Source organism: Falco peregrinus, chromosome 3 (assembly GCF_023634155.1).
Source record: "Falco peregrinus isolate bFalPer1 chromosome 3, bFalPer1.pri, whole genome shotgun sequence".
Lineage (NCBI taxonomy): Eukaryota > Metazoa > Chordata > Aves > Falconiformes > Falconidae > Falco > Falco peregrinus.
In genome coordinates this window covers 94896528-94916103 of record NC_073723.1, presented here as the reverse complement: position 1 = coordinate 94916103, position 19576 = coordinate 94896528, and the positions used below count along the sequence as shown (strand labels likewise).

At 42.3% G+C, this 19576-nt stretch overlaps 1 protein-coding gene across 1 annotated transcript; it reads right to left on the bottom strand.

Annotated features, from left to right (window-relative positions):
• Nucleotides 1-649: 649 nt before the first annotated feature.
• Nucleotides 650-17863, bottom strand: RIOK1 (RIO kinase 1). The gene is made up of 17 exons (XM_055798800.1): nucleotides 17705-17863; nucleotides 16469-16673; nucleotides 14278-14368; nucleotides 13105-13174; nucleotides 12353-12395; nucleotides 11556-11648; nucleotides 10429-10541; nucleotides 10227-10307; nucleotides 9585-9671; nucleotides 8932-9069; nucleotides 8241-8344; nucleotides 6415-6521; nucleotides 5236-5301; nucleotides 3933-4052; nucleotides 3533-3586; nucleotides 2341-2481; nucleotides 650-857 (listed from the first exon to the last, which is right to left on the bottom strand). The coding sequence occupies exons 1-17, from the start codon at nucleotides 17773-17775 to the stop codon at nucleotides 747-749; spliced, it is 1695 nt and encodes a 564-aa protein (XP_055654775.1). The 5' UTR covers nucleotides 17776-17863; the 3' UTR covers nucleotides 650-746.
• Between the last annotated feature and the right edge of the window lie 1713 nt (nucleotides 17864-19576).

Sequence of the window (19576 nt, the reverse complement as noted above, 5' to 3'; positions counted from 1 at the left end):
CTGAGCCACACCACAGAGAAGTCCTGCCGCAAGCCTTTACACAGCCTTGAACACACATGATTAATCTTGTGGCAAATACTCATTTGATCAGCTTAAAAAAATACCTGGTTCATAATATTCTTAAGAGCAAGAGTGCCCTGTGATGGGATAAGGGTGAGGAGGGGGAAAGGTTAGGCTTTGGTCTGTTTGGGTACACCTACCTGATTGCTTCAGAAGGGCACTGGGCAACAAGGACAGCTGCCTCCCAAATCACAAAACTCAGCTTTCAGTAAGAAAATATCAAAGGTAACACAAGCAAAGGGAGGCAGCAAAGGCACCATGCCTGCAAGAAGACAGCTAACTCAATTTGCTTCCATACTGTGAAGAAGGCATAAGGTCTCTGAATCGCCGTTGCCTCTCCTCCAAGCATCTGTTTGAATCAAATCACTGCTCTGGAACAAACTGAACTAGCTTGCATGCAGTGTGAGGCAGGGGCATAAGGCCCCAGGAACAAATCAATGCGAGTTTAACAATAAGTTAAATCTGCACAGGTAAATTATTTTAACATGTACAAGTGTTAAACTCATTCTTTCCTATTGAGAAACCCATGACATATAATCTGTTCAAACAATTACACCATGTTATTAAAAAAATCCACCCTCACAGTTAATACTGTATGTATATAAATAAAGGAATTTTAATTTTAGAAAGATAGTGACTAAATAACCCACAACAAACCATCCCCTTTCCCCAAGCCAAAGCTGATTTTATTTGCCTTTCTTCATTTTTGCAGTCTTTTCTTTCCGCTTCTTCACATGCTTTGGGATTTTGGTTTTTCTCTTCTCTCTTTGGGCTTCTTTAACCATCTTTTTCCTTTCCTATAAGGACCAAACACCACTCATTTAAAGCCGGTAGGAACGGGAGATTTTGAGCAGGTAAATCAATCATTACATTAACAAGTTACTAAACACACCATATAAATTGATGTTATCAAGAGGAAGAAATAAAAGAGAAGCAAAGTATAGGGTTGGGGTGAAGCTAGCAGCTGCACACCGCTAGTGACAAGGCAAAATTCAAACCAGTTAAAACCCGAGATTCATGCAACCTTTGAAGAAAGAGAATAAAAGGCACTCTTAACTCATGCTATTTACACCTAAGATTACAACAGGATGCCTGATCTAAGTTTTCTGCTACCCACAGGGCTACTACAGTATGTGTTTCTATGTGTCATGCAAAAGTAGGGATCCAGTAACTGCTGGTAACTCCGAACAAGCTGATCATCATCAGGATTTGCAAGGAAAGGTGCTACGCTACTGCAGTACACTGCAATTTGTGCCAGACATTGGAGAGCCTACACGCAACTGGAAAATGCAAAATCAGCATAATGGGGTGGGGAATGCAAGTAATTGCTGCTCATCAGTTGTTCAGCCTGCAACTGAACACATTACCAAAAATCTTAGCTTACAAATGGACCAAAATAAGTTCAAATGAAAACCTATCCATAAGGATGAGAAGTGACCAAGACTTCCCTGTTTCATATCTGAAAGGCAGCAGTTCTAGATTGGTAGAAAGTATCTGGTATAGCACTGCATTATTTTTTTTTGACAGATAAGGAATGTATTATCTTACCTTTTCAAGGAAAAAAACCTAACAAGCAACCCCCCAAATCTTGAACCTCTTAAGCCTAGCAAGTTTCAGCCTTCTTTTGCACAGCACCTAAAAGGCTGCCAAAAGCCTCTCTTACCCATGGGAGATACTTTGCAGAAAAGCCTCACCAAACCAGAGCATACTTGGTCTGCAGTTTGAAAAATGAAACCGTATAAAAAAAACCCAAACCCAAACCATAATCCCTTTGTATGACAGCGTTACTTTTCTTGCCCACAGCAAAGCTAACCAGTCTGTACTAAAAGTACTGTAAGAGACACTGTGGCTCAAACATTGTCACCAAATCTCCAGTTCTGCAGATGGTGGTCTCAGTTCCCTGGGCATAAGGCAGTTAATCAGGGACCATGACCACAAACCTGAACGCTAAAGCCTGGAAGAGCAGCCAGAGACACCAAAGAGCTACCCAGGCTTCACTAAATTCTGCTTTGCACAGCCTTAGAATTCCCTGCAGAGATGTCTCTTTCAGCTTTGTCTAGGCTACAGAGAGCTATGTTACATGCTCCTCTACATAAATACACCATTAATACAGCATCCATAATGAAATTCATTTTCTCTGCTCTCATCCTCCACAACAGGGAAAGTCCATAGCTTGTCTTAAGAAAAGAACTAGCAAGAACCACTCAGAACTAAGTTTTGGGTTTTTTTTCTGTCACATAAGCAGAGGTGGGAAAAATAAACAATTCCTGGCCAGCTGACCTTTTTGTCCATGGTAACTTCAGCAGGTTTATCTTTGGGATGTACAGATTCTTTACAGCCTGAATCTGAGTCCTCTGAGCTGCCATCATCATCAGAGTCTGTTTCTGACTCATCTGCCTTCTTTTCAAGAAGTGCAGGAATCTGCAAGATATATCAAGACAGAATTGTATCAAACCAAAACAAAGAAGCCTAATGACAACACACACACATATATATACACTATATATACAAAATCAAAACAGAATCTGCTGCAAAGAAACCCTATGTGCCATCTCCTTTACTACAGCCACCACTGAGTCTCAAGAAAAAGAATGAAAAGTAGGTTAATCCAGAACTAAAAACAAGGAAACCAGAATGCATGAGACTGATATTTTAGGTCAGGGCTCACAGCACAGCTGTACTGGCACTCCCAAACTAGTTTCCGTAAGTTAAACAGCAATTTGCTAACATATGTGGAAGCCAATTTTTAATCCTACTTGGATCATATCCAAATCTACCCTGGGGGCACTGCATGTAGGCTTTATTGCAAACACAAATATCTACATTGGAAAACTCACTTATTCTTAAATAAGCCTGGAGACTATGCCACAGCCTGTTCCCACCCATATTTATATTTCCATGTTAAAACAAAGTCTACACCACTGCTAGATAACATTTACAAAGGAAGGAGGGGGAACCCACATAGGGCTTCTGCCTTGAGTTATATTGCTACAGACTGATCAGTACCCAACTTCTTATCCAGCATACTTTATGGAAGACTTTCACTGTCAAGTACTTCAAATATGGCAAGGCATAGTATCTTATGTCTTGTACTGCAGGGCTGCTCTTTACATGATTACAGCAAAGCTACCCTGAACATATCAAAACCTGTAGTTGTGCTACAATTTAAATCAATTAATTCTCCATAATTGGAAAACGTCTTCCCTCCTCTCCACTTCAACTTCAGAGATCATGGCGATAGCAAGGATTATCATTTCATTCTCAAGCAACCCAGCATCAGCCAGAGTGCGGGGAAGCAATTCATGTGGAATGCAGACACACTGTCATGCCAGACCCATCCTGGAGATAAACGGTCACTCTGCAAACAAGAGGCTTCTTTCATGGTGTCAGCTGCAATATGAGGCATTTTCTATATTCCTTAAGCATTCTCCTGAAAATGGCTAAAATGAAGAATTTCAAAAAGACGTCTCACCTTCTGAACACCAGACAAATCCTTCTTCAGTCCTGTCACAGTCTGATAGAGAATCTACACACAGCGAGAGAGAAAAAAAGTTACATTATCAGAACAAGTCTTAAGTCTTCATGCCTACAGAAAATTATTATCTAAAAAAAAAAAAAAAAAGCCAAAACCCCAAACAAAACAAAAAACCCCAACTGGAACTCAAACAAATCAACCAAAAAAAAACCCCCAAAAACCAGGAAAAAATGTACAATGTTAGCATTAGTACTAACCAGACAATTTTAAAGTATTACGCTATATTCAGTACTCCATGTCTTGGTAACACGGCTTCAGGTTTTGTTTGTTACTATCAGTTTCCAGAAAGAATTCATATTTCCTTCCGCTTTTGCAGTGCCTCAGCATGTCTACTCACATTATCTTGCTGAATATTCAATGCCATATCCTCTTCTTTCAATTTCATCATTATATCTACATCTCTCTCATAGTTTTTAACTTCAGTCAAAGTTCGAGGTATATAAGCCTTCTTAAACACCTTGTAGAGTGAAAGGAAACACAGACTTACTAATGTACATGTAGTTTCATTGTTTTTCCTACCTAATTATGCATCCTTAAGAGAATAATCATGAAGGATTTCATGGGTCAGAGGAACTAAAAATGAACACTGCAGTTATCCATTACCATTTGCACTGCAGCATATTTTTTTTTTTTTTCAGGAGCAGACTTAACATGCAACCTCCACATTATTGATAGATCATGACTAATAAGGCTCCTTCCTTAGCAGGACTTCCACCAGGACGCTTTCCAATTTCTCCAATACTTTCAACTTCCTCTTAACCTATTTGAGTCCTAAGGTTTTGTATTCTAAGGATTTTCTCATACATTTTTATTGACTTTTATAATACCTTCAGGAAGCGATTCAATCAATATGCACTGTTATAACTTAATCTCTTCATGTAATAATACCTGTTTCAACCTACAGTCCAACTCAAAAAAAGGTCCCTGCAGCAGTATAGTACAGTAAAACCTAACTGCAGTATCAACAATACACTTAAAATTTGTCATGCAGTCTTTCTGAAACAGTCCTCCAGCAAATTTAAGCCACTACCAGATCAGACTGAAGTCTTTTGCTTCTCTTTTTCATGGTGTCAGCTCAACCCCAGTACAAATTCAGTACACGTCGTGACCACAACTGCTAGATTAAGTGCTGTGCAAAGAGCAGAGGCCCTCACCTCCACAGAGCTTGCCCTTAATCAGCTCTGCTCTTCTATGAAGGAAGTGACATAAACTAGCCATGGTCACATGAGAAGTCTAAGAGAAATAAATTGAACTTAGATGCTACTGAACCACCTCTCTTACAGGTCAGTACCCTTCTATAAGCAAAGGAGTAATTGGTTTGCTACATCTGGCACAATCAGATCCCTCCGGTCAGGTTTTTTATTAGCTGAACCTGAACTAGAAGATACATCAAGGGGCCTAGCTACAAGCAAACATATTGGTTTGGGAAATTAAGTATTTGCTTTCTAACACTTTATCACTGTCAGCTTTTACACATGGTACCCCTTAATACTTCAACTAGTTCAAGACATCTCAGAATCACAAACCAACGTTTTGCTTACCAACTGTACATTTTGCCAAATAAAAGACAACGGTTTTCATTGTTTAGAAGAGGCAAGACTAACAGTAATTTCATAGCAGGAACAAAAATCCTCACTTACTTCCTCATCCACTTTATCTTGACTGGATCTTTCCTCCTCTGTTCTTTTTGATGCTATTTCCATTGCCTAAAGAAATATAAAACAATACAAAGTTATCACTCTTTAGAATTGCATCACTTAATCCAACTAACCATTCCCATCTGTGTTTCTCCCTGTACTCCACACTGTCACTCTCAAATACTCAAGCTTTCCCTATGGAAACGCTTTGAGCGACATCTCACGGTAAGTGACGTTTCTGCAAAGCGTGCTTGTAACTGTGGATATGCTTCGTCAACAGAGGGAAAACCTGCTTGCTGCTCCTCCCAGACCAAGTCGTGGCAGGCCCAGCATGACTACAGGACATAACAGAGCAAGAAGAATACAGTGAGCAGTGCTCAGTCCTGGAACTTGGCTCTTCTCATGCACATTGAGCAAGCTAGAGGAGCACAAGGAAGGGGAACCACATAGCACAGCTCTGACTCATTTAACCTCCACCATGACCGAAAGCACACACTATCTGGAAATCCACATGCTACACTGGTATTTGGACCACACTCAGGTGGTCTTGACCAGGAATAACATCAAATCTATGCTATGAGCACAGCACATGTGAATCCCATTTCTCTTGCACTAAAAACCTTCCCACCGACCACTCCCTTTTTAAAGAAACATCAACCTGGGAGCAGAGAACTGGCAGCTAGAGATGAAATACGTGGGTGCTGCTGGCAGCGCTGAATAAGTTTACCTCCTGCCAGAGTCAATGTGTTCTGCCAGCTGCTGTATTTGGCTAGGAAGTCTGTGCACCTTGGAGTAATGCTACCTTTCCTCCCTCAGCCCACCATGCTCAAATCTGCACTCTTAACCCCATTCTCTATAACAAACACAGTTAATATTTCTGCAGAGCTTCACCTTGCCAAAAAAAGAACTAGTTCAAAGAATCCTGGTTTTAGTAGCAGCTGAAAGAGATATTTGAGTTTCCACAGTTTAGACTTGTTGACAAAACAGAATGAAAGTGTTGTGATCCTATAATGGTATAAATGGAAAAGACCTGTATACGTTTTTGAAGCACTAGCATAACATGTCATGTACCACCTTCCTTCAATAGCAGGACACAGAGTAAATGAGATGAAGGGGCTTGAAGTAAATCCAATTTTGTTGTTCAAGTCTTCCTACACAAGCAACAAGGCCACGAGGTCTTACCTTAGACAGATAATCATCAATGTTCTCGCTTGTGATAGAAGGATCAGTAATAAACTCAAACAGTTCCCTCACAGTCATCACTGCAACATTGCGCTTCTGAAAAAAGTCTACCAGAAAACAAAGGGCAGAGACAGAAACTTTAATTATGTGTAATATATATGGCTGCAACATTAAAGTGACAGTTACACAAGCCAATGGCCCTGATGGCTTGGGAAAGCCTCAGCAGCATGTACTGCATCATATTTGGTTTAGTTATCAGATGACTCTTGGCCATCTGAAAAAAACCTGTTCATCTTCCAGATGCAACAGATGCAACTGAAAGGAGAAGAATAACTTGGTAAATATAAAAAAAAAAAAAAAAAATGAAATCAATTTCAGCAGGAGCCAGCCTTGATGTAGTAGGGGCTAAGAAGTAAACAATTTAAAGACAGGTGTAGCACTTGCAATGACTAAGATGAAAAATGTATTTAAAAAAAAAAAAATAATGGAGACCTCAAACTTTTGCCAGAGAGAAACAGAAGTATCCACTGAAACACAGTACAGCCTAATTTTGCTCCACCTAAAATGGAAGACATGTTAACATATCAGAATTTTCCTCAATACTACACTCAAAATTGGTTTCTTGAGTTAAGTATAACCAAATTTAGAGGCTTTTTTTCTGTATTTTTCTGTACTGAAAAGCAGCAGTGAAAGACACTGTGGGCTGCTTAATAAGCATTTCCTACTAAAGTTCTCTGAAGATCATTCAATATGAGAAATGAATCACAGAAAGAACAAAAACAGTTTAGTTTGGAGGCAGCTCTCTGTGCCCATGGAACCACAAGCCTTTGCAATGATCACAGCTAGGGCAGAGCGCACAGCAAGGTGTTTCTCAGCAGTCTCTGTAGGAGGACTACACAAAGAAAGTCACAGTGACAAAAAACTAACAAAACACACCAAAACCACTGCAACTCACTGAGGCACTAGAGTATCTAGGGAGAGCAAACCAAAAGACATGAAAAAAGAGCAAGGGTGCAAGTATCTGAGCCAGAAGGGAGTTATTAGACGTCCATGAACAGAAAAAGAACAAGGAAAAACTAGCATAATGGGTATCAACAAACAAAGCAACAAAACGCATACAGTTCTTTTTCCACAGACTTTCAAGAGCCTCTAAAATTAGGAAAAAATGAATCTGAAAAGAAAGGGGGGACAAAAACAGTCAAGCAGCCTGCAATGACAGATTTCTTGTCCTCAGGGAGGAACACACCCTACCAGGAGATGTGTGTGTTACACAGCACACACACCGACATGTGAAGACCAAATTTTCAAGAGAAAAGTACCATAAAGGTATCCTGTTTATGAAAATAATATGACAAGTGATAACATCTCTAATAAACTACTCTGTGCCTCAATTCTCTCAGCGGACCTGGACAAGTAAGTAAAGGGAACTTTGTAACACAGCAATTTCTTGCCAGCTGAGGAATTCCAGATGTGGATTCCACTCACAGAAGGAAACATCAGTATGTCTGCACAGCCCTTTAAGCAAGGGAAGTTAAGACTGGGGTGGGTGCTGCTGCAGACTGGGACTGATCTCAGATCTGTCTTAAATCTGAGATTCAGTCAGGTGACTTATTTCAGCCAGATGATTTCTAGCAGAACAGGCTCTTCTGAACTTCGCACAGTACACTGCTCCCCGAGGAAGCCATGAGAACCTAGAAGAGGGAGTATTTTAATGGAAGTTTGACAGTTCCTACAGTCAGCTACACCTGAAAGAACATAGGTGAATACAGTTCACCTTCCTAAATAAACCAGCTATCATAACAAGATTTGAAGTGCAGCCCACTCACCATTAACATTGGCACAATCCTTTCGCAGGAACTCCAGCGCATGTGGGTGGTCATGCTCCACAGCTTGAGACACATCAATGATGTGCACATCCCCACCGTGGTACCTGCAAGCAAAAAAACAGGTAACAAAGTGTGCTTCAAACTCAAGAACCAGCAAACAAAAAAAAAAACCAACAAAAAAAACCCTTAACATATTTCTCCAGCATGCAACTCACATATTAGGACCAGAGTGGCTTTTTTTGGGTCAATCCCTTCCCTCCTCTAAATAAGCTGTATTATTAAACTTAAATGCCTATTACAAGAAATAGTCTTCTTGTGGACACAAAATGCAGCGTTATGGGTGGGGGAGAAAAAAAAAAAAAGTATCTTACTCATTTTTCTCTAGTTGGGGTTTTTTTGTTTGTTAGTGAGGGATTTTTGTTCGGGGGGGGGTTTGTAGGGGTTCTTTTTTTCCCTTTGGGTGGTTGGTTGGTTTTTTTGGTGTTGTTTTTTTGGTTTTTTTGTTTGTTTTTTTTTAAACAGAGAAAGCTCAGATCTGAGTTAAAAGCTGCATAAGTAATTAAAGAAGTCACAAAAGTCAATCACAAAGAATACCCCACCTCCCCTTAAAGGTATATTAGTACTCTCACAAAGAGGTTGTCAATGCACACATTTTAGATGTCATAATTCAGAACAAAGTTTAAAAACATACAGCATATTAAATTCACTGAGATCTGCGTGAACAAGTCTGGCATCTTGGTATATTCTTCTCATGTACTGGATGATTTGCAGGTACAACTCCCTGACTTTAGAGTCTGATAACTGAGCATTCTTCAGCAGAGGAGCGGGCCTTGAAATTACAACACAAACAACAGAAAGTGAGTACGTTTTCCTTCTTCATACCAGTTGCAAATTCTTTAATTGCTGTACCTGATCCTTCTGCTCATTAAGTGTTTCAAGCAAGACAGCACAAGCAGCTAAGTGCATGGAGCCAGCATGAAGGGCAACAAAGCTTAGTATATGCTTGCCAATGATTCTGGAGCTCCGTTTCCAACAAGAGCTAATTTGGACCATGCTACATTGTGTACTACAAAGTGATGAGCTATCTTCATGTATGATCAGCAAGCCTTTCCTGCCTTAATCTCTGGTTAAGCACACAACTGAGGCTTCAGAATCATGCAGATTGCCTGCAGTAGTAGCCAGCAAATATCTGGGTATTCTACAGGTCACATGCACATGTAAAAGTAACATGTTAATTTTACAGGCCAAAAGTAAGAGTAGGTAAATTCAGAGGGTTGGTTGGTTTGTTATTAATAAATTTGTGGAAAGCTAATAAAAAATATTTTATTTTCTAATGATACTTACCTATCACCTTTACCAATAAAGCCCATGACAAGCACATGACTTCTTAGCATAATTGGCTCAGGGCAAGGTATCTGGGCTGTATTCAACCTGTAACACAGGAGCAAAGCCACAAAAAAATAAAACCAAACTCTAATATTTGCAGTGCACTGGTGGCTATAGAAGCTTTGTTGCTTTAAATGTAATACACAATTAAGAGCTCCTCTATTCTGGAAACTCTCACTTGTGAATAACCGCCAGGAAATGAATACAAAAAGCCACAACCATTCCGGCTCTATTCTCTAAGCATTCCTGTGTTGGACAAAAAAATCTTTACACAGTTCAGGTTAATCCTAGGATTAACCTGTATCACACAGTGTGCTGTTACTCAGCAGCAGCTCTTTGTAGCTTTCCTTACTTTTCACTTATGTCAGACAGAGTTCAGACATTGAAGAGCTTAGAGCACGAGCAGCAAGACAGAAGAGTATCTTTATTCCTCCCTCCTCTTTCTTTTCTCTCCCACAGGGAAGCTTTAGACACTTGCCTGAATACTCCAGAGACCCTAAAAGGTAGTGGTAGCCACACTCTAGCAATAGGAGAGTACCTCCTATAAACTTAAACGTTTCAGTTACCTTTGCGAGCTGAAATAAAAACTGGAAGAATCACCTTATTAAATTCCTCATTTCTTTTTCAGCCCATGTCTTCACCATTTTTCTTGGGTTGCCTTTGCAATATCCATGACGAAATCTTAAAAGAAATAAAAGACAACAAGGATTCTGAGCCAATCAATGCAGTATTAGCACCAGTGATTTTACCACCTTTCACACAAGCCCTCTATCCCAGTAAAACAGGCAGAAGCCAAACTCACCTGAATTCACCACTCACATATTTATCCCGATCTTTAAACATCAGAATAGAGGTTTTGTAAATCTTTATTGCTCTGTTCTCTCCATTCGCAGTACTGGCATGATATACATTAGCCTATCCGATTATAAAAGGGAAGAAACAACATTAAAGAAAAACTCTTTAAAAATCAACATAACCTTCTCCCTTCTTCTTTTTATGACACCTGGAGAAGATCTGATCTCACCCCAGGCCCTATGTGGCACCCAGCTGAGTAAGTCTGCACACAAGAGCAATCTTTTTTTCTACCAGAAGCAACTGATGGGAAGCACATGAGACTGGGCAGGGGTGTGACAGTGCACACAGGACAAAAACCCCCAATGCACAAGAAAGCTCTGACTCATCCACATTTCCGAGACTGAAACAAGCCCTTGTGTGAAGGGTTAATTTGAGCCTGTGCACTGTTTAGGCCCTAAAGCATGACCCAAATATCTCACACTGACACTTCTATGCAGGGTGGAAGTATGCCTTTAATCAGCATTCAAGGACTCAGAAGCAAACCTGATCAGCCTAGGTGAGTAGGCATTCTAAAACTAATTTATTAATTTACTTGGAAATTTGTGGTTTGGTTTTAATTATCTGCAATATTACTTGAGAACAGCAGCACACAAACATGTCAGTTTTATAAAAGCCAAGAAGATTTAATAGTATTCTAAACTGAATTTTGTTACACCATTTAGATAATCCCATGTCCACTGACATGTGGAGCTGGTCTGATCTGCATGCAGGAGTGTCTTGCATAAAGAATTACCTAGGTTTGTATGGGGTTTTTGAGGTACTGTTTAATATTGCCCGTACACATACTGCTTCCAAAGATTTCAGTTGTAACATACAATTAACATGATCCACAAGTTTAATATAACATACAAGTATTCTGAGAAATCTTACATACTTGGGGAAACTTGTCTCCTTTAACATAAATTGCTTTTTATCTTAAGATAACTTCCTACTGATCAAGTAACACACACACAACACACACACAAAAAAAAAGTAATACTAAAACCAAGTACTTCGATATATCTTCTGAGCACCATAAGCTTCCACCTAACTTGCTGAGAAAGGGACTATTACGTCATTTGTAGTAAAACTTACTTCTTTCCCTGTGCTAATGCAGCCATTGATTTCTGATATGACACCTCTACTTAGCATCTTGAACAAAATCATTCGGGTCCTTGGATCCAACACCTGAAATTTAATACAGAAAAGTCAGCAAAATTGCTGTTTTTGAAGAGGACAAAACCTAAGAATACAGTCCAGCCTTAGTAACCATATTAAAAGACCCACAGCATCAGACTATTCTTAAAAATCAAATCACAATCCAAACAGCAACCACTCAGAATTTGGTGATGCTTCTAGAACAATACTTCACTTTTTCTTTCAACATGATTACTTTCTTTTTTTAAACTAAGCATATGTCCTTGAGCTAGCACTAGAAGAGATGCAAGAGAATGATTTCCCACCCACAGTTGTATTAATGTGTTAAAATAAGGTTTCCCTTGAGATAGCTGCTCTGTTTCAGCTGTGATAGCTCTATGTGGCCCTGGGCCAGTAATAGTTCAGTCTTGCTAAAGAAGAAAAATAGGAAAAAAGCAAACCCAACTTTTTTGTTGTTGTTCTTTGGAATTTAGTAAAAACTTAAGATGGAATTTTGCATTGCATATATGATCAAATCACAATGCTAAGCACAAAATTGAGCTCGAAAGCATCTGTGGAAGCAAGTACAACCTTCATAAAAGAAAGAAATATGAAGGGACAACAGGTCTCTTCAGGATAACAAGGGGAACAATTCTAAGGCAAAACTTTGTTCCTACAGTATCTCTTTTACCACTGATTCCAAAATTCCACATTATTTGTTCCAGTTAAAGAAATTTGATGAACTAAGGACTTACCTGTTCTACTGTTGCTCTGTCTGACTTGTCTTTGACTCGGTACCTAGCAGAAGTGAAGATAAAATTACACAATCCCACATACGGAGCCAATACTTTGACAGAGTAAAACATGACACTATGTATCAAAGATAAGATGACAGCCTCGGGAAGTAAGGCTTTCAGTTCATATAAAAAAATAAAGGTTTCTCCCGTGGGCAAGGGGAAAAAAAAAAAAGCAAACAAAAAATCCTAAATATCAGACACCTCGTCCTCACTGAATTATGCTCATTCAGGAGAAAACGGTATCTGTCTTAACAATTTAGGGTTACAAGCTGCAGGCTTTAAAAAAATCTAAAAGAAAAAAAAAAAAAAGTACATTTCCCTCACCAAATCATCGGGAGGAACCTTCAAAAGGCTTCCAATACCTTTTTAGTCCAACTGCTTAAGGACCTCCGTTTAGAGGAAAAAAAAAAAAGTATCAGAGACAACATAGTCTTTTTTAGTGGAATGATACCAGTCACTTCTGTCTTACTACACCAATACAATCAGATGTGCTACCAGCAGCTGTGACAGAAGAATCAGTTGGAATGATTTAGGCAACTGATCTGGAAACCAAAAGGTTTAAGACCAAATGCCAGCCTGCATGCAGACTATATACAAATTTTGGTTTTCTTAATAAATTTATTCAAAACTCAGGATCACAGTAGGAAATAAGAACAACTCTTCTGGGTTCAAGTTATTTAAATGAAAATAGAACCATGAGCAATACTCACATGTCTGCTTCCTTCTGTCTAGACTTTTCTGTGACTCTGTTTATAACAGAGTCATCAAAATTTAGCTTATCTGAAAAACACGTAAGAAGAAATGAAAAAAAAAACAAAACCGAAGAAGTTTTCCAAGTTCAAAACTGCCCCTTCAATTCTGCTGCCAGTCGATAGGCCACAACACAATGTTACAACACAGGCAGAGGTCTCCGTCAGCAAGCACAGAAGCTTAGCTACATACCAGAGTTAACACAGCTCTCCGCTCTGTCTGCATGTCACAGTAGGACTGTCAGGAAATAACACAAGTGAGCGAGACAGTCTCACACTCTTGAAGATGTAACACCATCCAGAAGTAATGCCTTTTGGACAACGTCTCACCATTAAATTTGTCTGCCCTTCTCTTATCACAATGGAATGCCATTTTTCTGACCACAATAAGCAACAGCCTCCATGATTCTCTCCCCATAATGTATTTTAAATTGTCTTTGACTAATTGCTAAATGTATAACAGCTGCTTATTTGGCTACATATGTGCCACTATTCAATCTTCATTTTAGAACCTTTTCGTTATAAAGGAAAACACCACCTCTTTTACTACTCTGTCAAAAGGCCCCCATCACAGCTACCTCTAGCCCTAACAGGCTGAGCTGAGCAGCCATTTCCATCACACAGTAAACATCAAACCACATCAACAAGGACAGCAGCCTCTTCACTCATCACAGAAACTGTGCCTCGGTGAGGTAACTGTGGCACAATGTACCACCCTAATACTACAGGGGGTTGCAGCTGTCTAGGAAATTTAGCTGTGGTAGCAGCTTTGAGAGTGACCAACATCATCACAGCAGAGCTGACACCTGCCTTCCAGCCAAACAGCTTGCTACTACAAAGGAGCAAGGAAAAATACTTTAAATTTGTGTGGTCTGAAGAAGTCAAAGAGGAAGAATAAAAGAAAACAAAACAATCAAACAGCCCTATAGCCCTTAAGGAGGAGAGAAAGGTGTATGACAGCTGGTTAATGGAGACTAAAGGCAACTTCAAATACACAAAAAACATTTTTTAATCTGTCTGGCAGTGGTTAACTCACTTATTTCAATGAGTTTAAGCTTAAAGTAAGCAGAATTAGTCTGAGAATGTCAGAGTGGTATCTGTTTTCATAAAAGAACACAATGCAATTATACTCACCTAAATTAATTTTATGTTCAAATTTCCTTAAAGCCTTGTCTGTAGGAGTAGACATTTTTGCTGAATAGCAACTAGGGGTCTGTCTATTTGCCTGAAACAAAGGATTTGTTAATATAAGTTGCCTTCTCTAAATAGCCCTCTGAAATAAAGACAGTATCATTTGAAAAGTCAGCTCAAACGCCTATGCCTAGAGCCATAAAAAGAAAACCAGAAAGGGTGAGGAAATGGATACAGATTAACATCAGATTCTACTCGATTCAAGAAAGAAAATACAGGTGAGGCATCAGTTAAAATTCCAGAAAGTGTCTGAGTTCAAGGTTCTTCTCTATCTGGGAACAGAACTGCAAGTCTCTCACATTAACACTTTTCTATCTGTAAAAGGAAGGGACATAGCAGACAGAAACAAGGAGAGAAATGAGAACGTAATGAACAGAGAAAACTTTCCAAGATGCTACCTTTTCTTAAAGCTAGACTTCTCCAAACACAATATCTGAATATGATTTCACCAACACTGGACAGCATAACCTCTAACTAAAGGCAAGAATAAATTAGGACAAGTGCTGTGAGTAGGACATGATAGATGATGATCAGCACCACTAATTTATCTCAACCATTCTGTTACATTGGTATCAGTAAGAAAACAGGTGTTGAACCTCCAGTGTCCAAGTTGAAGGTAAGAAGATAAGTGTTCCCCAGGGCTCACTGTCGGGGCCAGTCCTGTTTAATATCTTTACTGACAATGTGGATGAGGGGATTGAGTGAACCCTGAGTAGTTTGCAGACAACACCAAGCTTGGGGGAAGTGTTGATCTGCTGGAGGGCAGGAGGCTCTGCAGAGGGATCTGGGCAGGCTGGACCGATGGGCCGAGGCCAGTTGTATGAGGTACAACCAGGCTCAGTGCTGGGTCCTGCACGTGGGTCACACCAGCCCCACGCAGCGCTGCGGGCTGGGGGCAGAGTGGCTGAAAGCCGCCTGGTGGTGCTGGCTGACAGGCGGCTGGGCATGAGCCGGAGTGTGCCCAGGTGGCCAAGGAGGCCAACAGCATCCTGGCTTGTATCCAAACAGCGTGGCCAGCAGGACAAGGGAAGCAATCATCCCCCTGTACTTGGCACTGGTGAGGCTGCACCTCGAATATTGTGTTCGGTTTTGGCCTCCTCACTACAAGACATTGAGATGCTGGAGTGTGTCCAGAGATGGGCAACGGAGCTGGTGAAGGGTCTGGAGCACAAGTCTTATACAAACCATCTGGGGGGACTGGGGGTGTTTAGTCTGGAGAGGAGGAGGCTCAGGGTGGACCTTACTGCTCTCTACAACTGCCTGAAAGGAGGCTGTAGGCCGGTGGTTGTTGGTCTCTTCTCCCAGGTAACAAGCAACAGGATGAGAGGAAAGAGCCTCAAGTTATACCAGGCAAGGTTTAGCTTGGATATTACGAAAAATTTCTTTACTGAAAGGGCGGTCAAGCATTGGAACCGGTTGTTCAGAGGGGCAGTGGAATCACTGTCCCTGGAGGCATTTAAAAAACACATCGATGAGGTGCTTAGGGACACGGTTTAGTGGTGGACTTGGAAGTCCTGGGTTCACTGAGGGACTCGATGATCTTAAAGGTCTCTTCCAACCTAAATGATTCTATGATTCTAATGATGCCAGTTCTCACATCACATGTGCTTTTCATTCTGCAGAATGCCAGAGCTTCTGTGTCAATAGCATACACTCTAAATTAATCCACTTCTAGCACCTCACCCACCTCCCATGCTTTCTTTTGCCTCCCTCACTATTAAGTCCAAAACATAACCTGCTTCATTCACCCTGGGTGTGACAAGCAGGTACAGTCTTAAAGGATGGGGATGATGCTCAAAACACAGAGGACAAATACCAAGAAGTAAGCAACATCAGTAGAGACTGGGGTGGGCAAAGAAAAGTTGAGGAAGGTAACAAACAGAAGGAAAAGTGCATTGACAAAGAGAATCCAGTGAAAGGATTTGAGACAAGGAAAACAAGCAGAGCTCTGGCTACAACATACATATGCATATGGCATGGCAGAGGAAGAGACTCAAAGGAAGGGGATTCTCTCAAGGAGAAATGTCCATTTGCATTTATGCTCAACATAATACTAACAACGAACAAAGCCTTCAGGTTAGCCCCATTTGCTCCTGGGCACTCTTGGTGCTCACAAAATAGCATTCCAACATACCTGTGGATTGCACCCACCAGCAGCACTGTGGCGCTTCATGAGTCTTCCCACCTCATCATCCCAATCCCAGTCTTCATCTTCCTCTTCATCATCATTGTCATCATCACCATCTCCTTCCTCAGTGTTAACTTCTTCGCACATGCATAACTGGCAGTTCTCAGTCACCTCACCTTCTATAGCTGTTTCTGTGTCTTGTGTAAGTTCACTTCAAATAAATACAGAGGTTTATATAACTACAGATGATTGCTACAGTCACAAAAAATTCAATACATTTATCCCAACAAATCCTTTCACAAGGTTAGCTCTCCATGAGATGTTTCTCACTTCACCTGTGTTTAGGCAAGCCTATATGAGGATGGCATTGCCATTAAAGGATGGACTACATTTAAATTAAATTAAAACTACACCTCAGCGCTGCCTTCTAACTTGTTCTGAAGTTACACTTATTTGGATCCCTCTGACTCCAATCTGATAAACACATCGGATCAGGTCAACCAGCTCCTTCACCAGAGACAAAACGTTCTGCTTGCTGCCACAGCAGATTTCCACCTGACAAGCATTACACAAAATCCCACTGGAGACAGACAGCCAACCTGCTGGTAACTCAGGGCACCAGTGCAATTTACATAAAAAAAGTTAGGCCTAAAAAAGAATTTGTGGGAAAAACGCACCCTTTTGACTTACCCACATCTTAGTGCCTGCAGGATGTCGTGGCTTTCTGCCACGACACACCCCAAAGCTGATTCTCTGCCAGCATTTGAGATTTAATTAAATGAATCGTAAACTGGAAAGAAAATGGCCTGAACCCCTAACACAAGCCTGTACCTTAGTCACTCCCCAATAAATATAAAAAGCTCCAGGCTTTCAGTCCAACAGAAAACGTAATTCCAAAACGAATCGCAGCGATTTGCTGGCCTGAGCAACTCACGGTCCTGCTACGCGGTTTCACAGGCCCAGCCACCACCCGGCGACACCGCGGTGGCACTGCTCGCCCGCCCCGGCCTGCGGGCTCCCCCGCCCGCCCCGGCAGCGACCACCAGCCGCTGAGGAAAGCTGGGAGAGCGCTCAGGGCCTCGCCTCACAGGTTCTCACGGCCCGGGCAGCATCGCCGCGCCGGGCACCTCACCGCGCCGGGCCCGCCCGGCCTCGCCTCACGCCGGTGCCGCATGGCGCCACAACAGGCCCGGCACACCCCCCCGCCCCGCGGCCCACACCCGGCCCCTCGCCGCCTCCTACCCATCGGAGCAGTCGGCATCATCAAACTGCCCGGGCACGGCCTGGCGCATGGCCACCGCCCGGTAATCCATGGCGGCGGGCTGCCCACTACGGCGCCGGCTGAGGGACCAAAAGCAGAGAGAGTGGGCGGGACCCGGGACAAGCCCCCGCCTCGGGTTCCTGCGCGGGGATTGGCTGTGAGCGTCTGACGTCAGAAGCGCTGCGGAGCCGCTGAGGCGCGCTCCCGCGCCGCCGCCGCGGGGATCCCGGTGCGCGCTCCCGGGGCCGGCCCGGTGCAGGTTGGGGGGCTCGAGCGGCTCTCGCTGCTTACGGGCGGCGTGTCTCTAACGGCTGCGGGAGCGTTTATAACCGAGGGGAGCTCCGTGCTTGTCGGCTGCACCCCCTGTTCTGACCCGCGGAGCCGGGGCGCCCGCTGCCGGTTAACCGGCGGGGGCCTCTCGAAGCAGCCGCTCCTAAGTACGTGCTCCCCTGTCGCACATCTGTATAATATGCAATAACGCAGCATTAAAAATACGGCACCGCCAGGGCCTCTTCTCTTGGCTGGGAATGACCAGTTACGCCACAGATTCATGGTCGTTTTCCTTAAAACATTAGTAATGATCTGCACTGTCTGTAACAGATCAATAGAGTTTTATTTAACATACTCTGCGAAGTTCCAGGCTTTCTTAAAATAAAGCTCCACTTGAAACCAAAGGAATTCTGCCACTTCAAGCCTTGCTGGAAGCATCTTAGGTCACTGTAGCACTCCTTGTACTGAACAACCTACTGATCTGTTTATATACCAATGCAATGTAGAATTAAGGAAATAAAAGTGACTGCTGCACTCTTGCTATCTGGTACATAACAGTAACATTTTAGAATGCAGGTGTTTGGTAGATGTTTTCCCATTATCCAAATGGTATATGTCAAGGCTATCAAAAATCTACAATTATGCAGAAAACAGGGATGCTTGCACTGAGAAGCCTTTAAAAAAGAATGAATGCAACAGATGTCGTTTCCGCCCCCAATGCTTCTGTAAAGCTAACCCATTGAGAGACTCCAACTGTGCAAAGCTACAACCCAGCATCCAACATTTCTAAAGCTCCAACTTTACTTCAGACTGTCTTCAAGCTCTGCCACTGAAGCTTCTGACCTTGCTGCACCTGGGACCTAAACACCCCTGCCTCCTCCTTTTGCATAGAAGAGGGAATCTTGTGTCAAATACCCTCCCTCCATAGAAAAGTGCCAGCTGGTAAGGCAGACAATAACAGTCTGAAGTAAAGTTCGAGCTTCAGAAATGTGGGAAACCGGCGGACAAGCCTACCAGACCTGCGTGCAGAGGCACCACGGCACTGCTCCAGCCCAGGTGGCTCCAGCAGAGCAGGGAGGGAGCGTGGCTGGAGGCCCACATGCTTCTCAGCCTCTGTGGTACCCAAACCATCTCCCCTCTGTGTCACCGGGGAGGTCTGGAAGAGGAAAGGTAGGTTCCACATGAAAACAAACTGCCCTCTTATTTCTTATTATCTTGTGTTACCTGGAAAATCCCACCATGCTTCGTTGTGCTAGACATTATACAAACACCAACAAAAATGGGAGCCTGTGTGCTAAGGGACTCGGGGCCAAGCATCCTCTCTGGAAGCCGGTACAACACCTCGTATGGTGCTCTTAGCTGCAAAACGAGTGCTGCAGCAGCACAGGGTTCACTTCTGGTTTGGGGACAGCCAGGACTTGAGTTAGTGGCCCTGTCACAGACCAAGACACATGGTCATCTAGCTTAGTTCCAGTTGGTGCCCGATCTGGGTAGCCACCAGTTTTGGGAGGTGAGATGTGTCCTTGTGCAGGCATGCTCTGTGCTCTTTTTTCCCTAACATACAGCCACTTGCAACAGAAACT

Coding starts and splice junctions, on each gene's coding strand:
- RIOK1 (XM_055798800.1), bottom strand. CDS start 17,775: ATGGATTACCGGGCGGTGGCCATGCGCCAGGCCGTGCCCGGGCAGTTT. Junction 9,672..10,226: donor GAAATGAGGAATTTAATAAG/GTGATTCTTCCA, acceptor CCTGTGTTACAG/GTTGAATACAGCCCAGATAC. Junction 8,345..8,931: donor CTCAGTGAATTTAATATGCT/GTATGTTTTTAA, acceptor TTTTGCTTGCAG/GTACCACGGTGGGGATGTGC.